The sequence below is a fragment of the Maniola hyperantus genome, chromosome 8 (assembly GCF_902806685.2).
Source record: "Maniola hyperantus chromosome 8, iAphHyp1.2, whole genome shotgun sequence".
NCBI classification, from domain to species: domain Eukaryota; kingdom Metazoa; phylum Arthropoda; class Insecta; order Lepidoptera; family Nymphalidae; genus Maniola; species Maniola hyperantus.
Window position 1 is genome coordinate 15,506,169 of NC_048543.1, and position 10,706 is coordinate 15,516,874.

At 40.1% G+C, this 10,706-nt stretch overlaps 1 protein-coding gene across 1 annotated transcript; it reads left to right on the forward strand.

The window, feature by feature from the left end:
* The first annotated feature begins 1,098 nt into the window (after nt 1–1,098).
* slp1 (sloppy paired 1) lies at nt 1,099–2,182 on the forward strand. Its single transcript, XM_034971230.2, has one exon. It carries the CDS (start codon nt 1,134–1,136, stop codon nt 1,836–1,838), a length of 705 nt encoding a protein of 234 aa, XP_034827121.1. The 5' UTR covers nt 1,099–1,133; the 3' UTR covers nt 1,839–2,182.
* The last annotated feature ends 8,524 nt before the right edge of the window (nt 2,183–10,706 follow it).

Below are 10,706 nucleotides of genomic sequence, written 5' to 3' on the forward strand. Positions count from 1 at the left end.
TTGTTTTATAAGCGACACCTCTTAATGCAACAAGCGACAATAGGTATAGCACAAAATGTAGGTAGGTATCTATTCCTAGTGGAAGTCGTGGCGTGCACAAGATTTGAATCTAAGGTAGGCATTAGTTATCAAATATTTGAAAAGAGCAACCGCCGAGTTTCTTATTGGTTCTTCTCGGTAGGAAAGGCATTCCGAACCAGTGGTAGATGCATCCGACTATTCGTAAGTACTTGTAAAAGTTTATTCGAATAAAAAAGATATTTATTTTATTTTATTTTATTTATTTTATTTACAGTAGGTAGGTACCTACGCGGCCGAAAGTAGGAATGTACCTACATCGGCCTTTAGATGACATTTCGGTTTTGTGCTTAGTGCGTTGTCTTATCACTCATACCTACCTATGTGACGTTTGGTCGAGACACTGCTCTACAAATGCTTTTAAAGGTCGATGTACATTACTTTCGGCCGCGTGCTGTAGGTTACTTTTACTGTCATGATGAAAAATGAGCATTTAACTTGGGTAAACAGTGCTGTTATACCTCTATGACCTGCACCGTGCACGCCACAGAGTGGAATCTTATTATTATTATAAAGAAGGCCATGAGTTACTACGGACGACGGAAAGTTTATATATCGTACTTACCCAATATTAAACATTCGCTTAAACGTCAAGGTCGTGGCTTTACGTTTACGTGGAAAACTTAAAAAGCTCCCCACAATTACATTTCATTTGAGTTAAGCGAATATGGTTTCAACTGCTAAGAACTTACGGTATACAGGGACAGTAAGAACAAGTTTGTAGCTACTGACAAAAGACAAAAAAACAATGTTTACAGCCCATGATAAATCGAGTTATTTTATATTTTTATACCGTAACCCTCGCACGCACAACCCTATCAAAAGTGAAGCCCTTACGTAGTAAAAAGCTTGCAGAATTTAACTTTCAACTGGGGTAATGCAAATTGGTTTCTATTTGTAAGTGAATACGGTGTAAACGGACTGTAGGAGTAAGATTGTAGTTTGTGTGTCTGGGAATAGGTGGGGTTCGATGGCTGGGCGGTGCCGAAGGCGGGGCTTCGCCACCAGTCGCGAAGGCACCTTAGTTCGGAGCGAGCGGCTCGCGATGCCGCACTATGAGTCCGCCGAGTTTCGCGATCCGAGACTTGCTCCCCGAGGCCTCGTCGCGGTCCCCCTCGCCCTCCGACACGGAGCTGGACGTCACCGGCACGGAGACCCCTCCGCCCGGCTCCTCGACCACACCAGATGAGAAGAAAAACGAGAAGCCCGCGTACAGCTACAACGCTCTCATCATGATGGCGATCCGCAGCAGCCCTGAGAAGCGCCTCACGCTCAACGGTATCTACGAATACATCATGAAGAACTTCCCGTATTACAAGGAGAACAAACAAGGCTGGCAGAATTCTATACGGCACAACTTAAGTTTGAATAAATGCTTCGTAAAAGTCCCGCGACATTACGACGATCCAGGAAAGGGGAACTATTGGATGCTGGATCCATCTTCGGATGACGTTTTCATCGGCGGAACGACGGGGAAGTTGAGAAGACGGTCCACGGCTGCTTCGAGATCACGTTTAGCGGCTTTTAAGAGAGGGGCGATTCTCCATCCGATGTTTGGGAACCCTTACGCTTCTTTAGTCGGGCTTTATCCTCCTCTTCTGTCTGTGTATGGAAGATATGCTTTGCCAAGTCCGTTGCTGCGGTTGCCGCCGCCTCCTCCCAACCCTTATCATCAGTTATACAGAAGGATACATGGACTATCTCCACCGGCAAGTCCACAGGAGCAGGACCCAGATTCACACATGGTCAAGCACAGTTGATCGAATTGATGCCTTGCGAATCTTCGACGAAATGTCCTCGCGATATTTTGATCTGAAGATTTGGACCAATGGCGGAAGAGTATCAGTCTATGGATAGAGGTAAAGCATTAATTGCATCGTAGTTTGGTGCTTCGGGTCGCAACTCGCAGTAGTGGTGCTGAACAATGGCGAAGTTTTCGAAGTGACTGTGATAGGACGATCGTGTGTAAAATATAACCGTTTGTATTTGTAAAAAGTGGTTCTTCTATTTATTTATTGACGTAAGATTCTATTTAATGAAATTAATTTAATGTTAAGAGGCTAGAAAGTTATATCGGACGCAATAAAATATGTCTCCAAATGATGTGGTCAGTATTTTATATTTCTTTTCTTTCCCTGTAGGTTTTCTATGTTAATGATTGATTGGGCTTACCAATTCTTATAAGTAAAAGACTAGCTTATGCTCGCGACTTCGTCCGCGACTACACAAATTTCAAACCCCTATTTCACCCCCTTAGGGGTTGAATTTTCAAAAATCCTTTCTTAGCGGATGCCTACGTCATAATAGCTATCGACATGCCAAATTTCAGCCCAATCCATCCAGTAGTTTGAGCTGTGCGTTGATAGATCAGTCAGTCAGTCAGTCACCTTTTCCTTTTATATATTTAGACTAATAGGTACCTACTCGTAGACTATTCACCCGGAATTTGGACCACAAGTTTTTTGCAGAATCTACTGCGATGAATCTGTTATCTGACCGAATACTTACTTGTAGCGCACATTGAGTAGCTATAGAACCTTAGCCCTAACCCAAATACCAACACCTATAGACCCCTAATAGTCGGACAGGGACACCCCCTATCGCCAAGCTTAGGCAGTTGCTTAGCATAAAAGTCGGCTCACGCCTGTTCGGTACCCTCATTCCGCACATTGTCTTGATTAGGTACGTGACTTTTGAGTCCACCAATCACAACACATCATTCTCCCCTCTCCCCCGCCAACCTTGGTATAGTACGTACTACGTACCTAATCTTACTTTAAAAGTTGAAAATACTAATTGTTTGTTCATGAATAGATACATTTAATTTTTTTTGTGATGTACCTACCTATCTAGTTTCTTGCTGGTTCTTCTCGGCAGGAAAAGCATTCCGAACCAGTGGTAGATGCATCCGACTATTCGTAAGCACTTGTAAAAGTATATACGAATAAAAAAGATTTTCATTTCATTTCATTTCATTTCTACAAATTCACGGTTTTCGGATTTATTCCTTTAAGTCAACGGGAAGTACCTACCCTAACCCTATAGGTTTTCTTGACAAACACGACGGACAGACGGACAGACAGACAACGAAGTGATCCTATACTTAAGTCTTATAAGGATTCCTATTTTCTTTTTGAGGTACGGAATCCTAAAACACCCGAAAATCTTTAATTTGTAGTTATACCTACCTACCACACATACCTACTACCTGTCCACTATTATGACATAATATCACAAAAACATATCTTTGCGATTATAAACTTACGTCAACAGTTGGAGATAAAATAATTACACGTACCTAGGTATCTATCCTTCCAAAGTAGAGAGCCCTTGTTGGTGTGCGAGTCCGACTCGCACTTGCCCGTTTTTGGGGTTCCGTATCTCAAAAGGAAAAACGGAACCCTTATAGGATCACTTTGTTGTCTGTCTGTCTGTCAAGAAACCTACAGGGTACTTCCCGTTGACCTAGAATCATGAAATTTGACAGGAAGCTGGGTCTTATAGCTGGCATAAGGGGGGAAATCTGAAAACCGTGAATTTGTGGTTACATCACACAAAAAAATTTAATTGTGGTCATGAAATAATAATTAGTATTTTCAATTTTCGAAGTAAGATAACTATATCAAGTGGGGTATCATATGAATGGGCTTCACCTGTACATTCTAAAACAGATTTTTATTTATTTTTATGCATCATAGTTTTTGATTTATCGTGCAAAATGTCGATAAAATACGATTGTACGGAACCCTCAATGCGTGAGTCTGACTCGCACTTGGCCGGGTTTTTTTTAGTTTAATATTTCTTTAATTAACAGAATAATATGCTTCTGAAGATCGTCGGAAAGCGATCAAATCAAAACAAGCTCACAATAGCTCAATCAAGAGAATAGAGGTTAGAAAAAGCTTATTTATTTTTTGATTGGGTGTGTCTAATTGAATTGCTATAGCTTCGTTTGCGGAATGTTAGGTTAGGTTCCTTGTCTATTTTATACGTTTGGTTCACTTAACACGGAAAAACACAGAAGTTAATGAGATACTTATTATGCTTTTACAAAAGTAAAAAAATCTATTAAAAGTAGGTGCAATTTTCCCCGAAGAACTTGTCTTGTGTTGGGTCTGAGCCCAATAATTGCAAAAGATCTGGATCCAATTCGTCTATTGTCTCAGATGGGACATCAGATTGGACCTCAGATGGGAACTCACATTATGCTCCTGAGAAAAGCATGTTATTGTAACCACAAATTCACGGTTTTCAGATTTTTCCCCTAATGTCTGCTATAAGACCTACCTACCTGAGTGATACCATGATTCTAGGTCAACGGGAAGTACCCTGTAGGTTTCTTGACAGACACGACAGACAGACAGACAACAAAGTGATCCTATGAGGGTTTCGTTTTTCCTTTTGAGATACGGAACCATTAAAAGCTAACTAAGGTAATCAAACATAGTTGTATAGGCTTACATCTTTCTTGATATTCATAACTAGATGATGCCTGCGACTTCGTTCGCGTGGATTTAGGTTTCTTAAAAATCCCGTGGGAACTCTTTGATTTTCCGGGATAAAAAGTAGCCTATGTCCGTCCCAATGCAAGCTATCCCTGTACCAAATTTTGTCAAACTCGGTTCAACGGATAAGCCGTGAAAGGCTAGCAGACAGACAGACAGACACACTTTCGCATTTATTATATTAAGTATGGATTAGCTCTCCTTTTGTGCTATGTGTATTGTGTAGGTACGACAATAGTGCGACGGGTGGGGCTTGAACCGCCAAACCTTCGGATTTCAGTCCGCTCCTTAACCGTTGAGCTACAGGGGGCTCTAACTTTCATACGTAGAAGATATTTAAATCAAGTTTGATAGGTAGGTAATAGAAAACATGTTGTTTGTCTTCAACCCAATCAAGAGAGTGGATCAGGTTTTTAATAAAGCTTATTTATGTTTGCGTTAATTGCAGTTATAGCTCTAAACACATTCTGGGAAAGAGCGGCCGTGGCGAATTGAATCTACAACTTCATTTGCTCAAAGTGGGCTGAACTAACTGTTAACTGTTAGGTACACAAATCACTTTTAAGACAAAATCACATAGACATGGTACACGAAACAAACATAAACTACAATTAACTAAAGCTAGGACTAATTGTGGGGTGAAAACTATACAGTTTGAGGGAGTGCTACTATATAATAACTTGCCTAAAGACATTTTTAACGAAAAATCTTTTCCAAAATTTAAAGAAAATTTAAAAAAATATTGTCAAACACTATAGTTTTAAAATATATATAAGTTCACCGTATCTTAAGTTTAAGTAATGTTTTTCTTCTATATTTATGCTTAAAATTGTTCTCATGTAAGTGAACTTTTGTTCTTTTTTGAGAAAATAAAGTCTTTAAACCTAAACCGGCGCCACACGCTTGCGGCAAACAGCAAACAGCAAGCGTGTGGACGTGTGTTCGCGTATCCTTGCCAATGTTATGAAACGTTCCGATTGGCAAGCCAGCTGATGGTTTAACTATATGTTGTTTGGCCACAAGCGTGAAGCGCAGGCATTAGGATTGCTTTACTTAACTTACCTACACTGTAACGATGATGACCTTTAGCATCTTATGAATTAATAATGCTCATTTGATAAAGCCGAGAGAAACTTTGAACAAAACCTTTACCTATAGGTATAACCTAACCGGGGGGTATGGCAGTTTTTATGAATAACCTGTTTAGAAGAAAAGCTAATGGACGGTCAGTGTTTGTAATGCAGTCACTTACCGGATCCGGGAACGCGCTCCGATGATGGGGGCCCCCAAGATGCGCTGGTAAGGATTCAGGGTTGATGCTCTGGTCCAAGTTTGATGAATTTCGCGTCTATAATTTCGGCTTTTGTCGGCGATAGCCGTTAGAGGCTTGTTTCTCGTGCGTCACGGTTCGCGCGGGGCGTTCGCGGTATGTATGTCAACTTCGACTGACAGTTGACAGCACTGTAGTGTTGCCACTTTTGATAAGCGGCCACATTGGTAAACCCCGACCGATTGTAATAATGAAATGTAGTAAAAATTTGGAAAAGGGGGAACTGTTTTGTGCTAGGCTAACAAAATACCAAAAGTACGGAACATACCCCTTTGGTTTCTACACGGCATCCTTGACGGCATCGTACCGGAAAGCTAAATTGCTTGGCGGCACGTTTTTGACGATAGGGTGATAACTAGCCACAGCCCAAGCCTCCCACCAGATCGGCATAGTTGATTCTTGGCAGATTCATCATTATCATGATCAAACCGTCGTCGCCGGCTCACTACCTGTAGGTACACGGGTCTTCTCTCATAATGAGAAGGGCTTAGGCCATAGTACGCCACACTAGCCCAGTGTGGATGGCCAGATTTCACACATGTTTGAGAACATTATGGAGAACTCAGGCATGCAGGTTTCCTCACGATGTTTTTCTTCACCGTTAAATCAAGTGATATTTAATTGCTTCAAACGCACATTACTTACTCCGAAAAGTACCTACCTACTTAAGATTGCGTGCCGAGATCGAACCTCCGACCTGCCGAAAAGAAGGCCGACGTCCTAACCACCAGGCTATCATGAGCAGATTGTGGCGACAAAAATGAAGTTGTATCGCAGCCAAGAGAAACATGTCGACCGTAACCCAATACCCTAATCCGCGTAATCCCGTCATCTTTCACGAGACACAAAACATCTTGCTCTAGAAATATTGTGAAAAGCTGCGGCGAACAACACAGCTTATAAATTACGACAATCTACGCGACTGCGATAAACCTAAAGGGAGGTTGTGATTTTAGCAGTCTGTCGGTATACAGGATATTTTTCGTACTTAGAGTGTGTCCAAGAACTTTTTGATCCTCCCTCACCTCTCTACTATTGTACCGTAAGGTCAAGTCAAGGTCTGCATCCGTACCTACGTGTTACGTGTACCTACTAAAAATAAAAATAACCGGCCAAGTGCGAGTCACACTCGCGCACTGAGGGTTGCGTATTACAATCGTATTTTATCGACATTTTGCATGATACATCAAAAACTATTATACCTAAAAATAAATAAAAATTTGATTTAGAATGTACAAGTGAAGCCCTTTCATATGATACCACACTAGATATGGTTATCAAGTTAGAAAATTGAAAATATTTATTATTAGTTCATGACAACAATTTAATTTTTTTTTGTGTGATGTGACCACAAATTCACGGTTTTCAGATTTTTCCCCGAATGTCTGCTATAAAACCCACCTACCTGCCAAATTTCATGATTCTAGGTCAACGGGAAGTACCTTGTAGGTTTCTTGACAGACCGACAGACAGACAGACAACAAAGTGATCCTATAAGGGTTCCGTTTTTCCTTTTGAGGTACGGAACCTTAAAAAGGCCCTGCCAAACTGAAAAATGGCGCCATAAAAGGTGCCAGTTTTCAGTGTCACTCGGGACGATGTAAGTAACTAAGGATTCTGGGGTATACGAGTACATGAACCCTAATTTTTTTTAGGAAGGTCGTGTAACAAGGCAGTTAAGATCCATATAATGCTGAAATATTTCGACGCTTGAATTCTATCAACGTTGGTGAAATGTACAATCTTCTTTGGACATGAAAATTAATATCAGACAACCATATTGTTTGGATGTTACCGCATGTTTTCGGAGCACAGACAATTAGGCGACGCGCGCGCACCATAAACAAGCGCGCGGCTCGGCGCGGCTTAGCGCGAGGCGGCGCAGGCGGCGTTTGGCGAGCGCTTCTGGTAAATAATTGTAAATCTACGTCAAAATTCTACGACACATACATATGTTCGGAGCTTACGGGTGATTAACCCGTTTCACACTGTTTTATGTGGCGCGAGAGATCTCTAAGCTTTAGACCACACTAGTGGCTTTTTATCTCACAGCTTTTTTCATGTGATACACCTTAGTCTTGTCTATACTAACAGCTCAAGCACGGGTCATGTCTACTTATTGATATAAGTCCCGCAAATTGCTAATGCGCGTGGCCGCCATTTTAGTAATGTCAGCATTAGACTGAAGTTTCGAGTTGATGGTATATTTTTACTTAAATATACGTCAAATGACGTCATTTCGATGTTAATGGGCATGGTTCCAGCGCAATGGCAATTTGCGGGACTTTTAAAGCGTTGCAAAAGCCTTGACAGAACATTGTAACACTGAATGTGCTTGGGCTGTTCCCTGACGATGCCTCGCAGTTGATAATAAAATGGTGACTAGGTCGAATAGTTCCTTAGCACACTCTCCCAAATATATCTTGTAGAATACTTACTTACAGACAGGCAACCTTGCGCCGATACGGCTGTAGCTTAATTTAGTGGGCCGGCACTGGGTTGATGGTCACGAGGATGCGCATTGCTATCTGAAGAATCCCCAACCATTAAAGATCCATCTCCTCTGTACCTCCTTCAAAGAAGAAAGTGAAAGAGGAAGAGAGCGGTAACGCACACGATATTCATGTTTTTCCACAGGAAATGGGTAATCGACACAACTTTTAGTCGCGCGACATGTCTGTAGCGCGATCTTGGTGACATTTGGATAATCTCCGTTTAAATATGGCCGCGTTGATATCGGGAATCGGCTCCTAAATATGGATTTGTCTTTGTTTTTGTTGGGCTCATCTTCTTTACCTTCGCGTCAATAGGAATACTTTCCAGGAATATCCGGGGACACCACCTACTTACCTACTTCTGTGCTTGAACTGATTACTGTTAGATGTAAATAAAAACAATGTAAGTTATACTGAAGTACTTAATCCTTAATAACCGTGATAGTCTAGTGGTTACGACGTACGCCTTTTATTTGGGAGGTCGGGAGTTCGATCCCGGGCACGCACCTCTAACTTTTCGGAATTATGTGCATTTTAAGAAATTAAATATCACCCGATATGGAAAACATCGGGAAACCTGCATGCCTGAGAGTTCTTCGTAATGTTCTCAAAGGTGTGTGAAGTCTGCAAATCTGCACTTGGCCAGCGTAGTGGACTATGGCCGAACCCTTCTCATTCTGAGAGGAGACCGTGCTTTGTAGTGAGTTGGCTATGGGTTTAATCATCATCATCACTTAATCCCTTACTTGTTTTAGGTATTTGATTTTTGGTCTAAATTAGGTATGTATAGGTAAGCGTATTCATATAATTATTAGTCATGGTTAAAAACGTTAAAAGCGTACCTTATACTTTTAGGGTTCCGTACCTCAAAGGGAAAAACGGAACCCTTACCTATAGGATCACTTTGTTGTTTGTCTGTCTGTCAAGAAACCTACAGGGTACTTCCCGTTGACCTAGAATCATGAAATTTGGCAGATAGGTAGGTCTTATAGCAGACATTCACAGTGAACTGAATTGACAGTGAATTTGTGGTTACATCACACAAAAAAATTAAATTGTGGTCATGAACTAATAATTAGTATTTTCAATTTTCGAAGTAAGATAACTGTTGCATTCTAAAACAGATTTTTATTTATTTTTATGTATCATAGTTTTTGAGTTATCGTGCAAAATGTCGAAAAGATACGACTATAGTACTACAGAACCCTCGTTGCGCGAGCCTGACTCGCACTTGGCCGGTTTTTTTTGGAAATAAGTATGCTTAGGTACCTATTACCAGAATTATATCCGATTGCAAAATGTTTTAATTCAAGTCCATTATTTGCATTTATTCATATTTCGTAAGAATAGATACGACTCTACTTGTAAAGGAAAACTGATCCAGAAATATTATTATGAATGAATATTTATTTCTGCCGGTGACAATGCGAATCAAAAATTTAATCCTTTCGGACGTTGTCGCTAATCTCACAAAGAAAGGATATTGTGACCGTCACAAAACGGTCACAATCCGAAATATTTATACTTAATACCATTGACGAAGCTTTGTGAGTTGTTTGTCCACATTTATATTACAATACCATACGTATTTATTTGCACACATTTGCTATTTTCAATACAATTTCTCAATAATATTTTACCCTTTAGAGCGGATGTTTTTCTTACAAATTGTATGGAATTACTTACGGAATTATGAAATGGGAAGAAAGAGCAGTCTAATTATAATAGAAATTGTAAGGAACCCATTCGTAACTATGGATTGGATTATTTTTATGTGATGAACGAATTTCGCTGATTTAATGGGGCATGTATCAATTATTACCTTATTAGGTAAGTTTACTAGGTAATAACTAGTACAGTAAATAAAGCCGTTTTTTTGGTCAACCTCGCACTAAAAATCCGATCCGATTTCTTTTTTTTAGGTTAAGGGTCACTTACTGACCATAAAATGACAAAATGCTGACAGACCCAGGTGGAGCTTAGATCGCAATCTTGAAGGAAAGTTTTTGGCCGATATCTCGAAAACTATCCACTTTAAGGTAAAAATTATATAAACCATCATTGTAGAAAAAAAATATTTGCATCTTTTGTTTCCTATAAACTTTTTTTTAAAACTTACCGTTTACAATTTATGGCCGATTTAATAAACCGGTTTATCCAATATTTTAAGAGTTATCGGCCGAAATAGAAAAACCGGTTCATTCAATCGGCCATAAATCGTAAACGGTAATTTTTACAAAAAAGTTTACAGGAAACAAAAGATGCGAAATTTTATTTTCTACAATAATAGTTCAAATA

Bases quoted from the DNA above. Each gene is read 5' to 3' on its own strand.
- slp1 (XM_034971230.2), top strand. From the start codon at position 1,134: ATGAGTCCGCCGAGTTTCGCGATCCGAGACTTGCTCCCCGAGGCCTCG.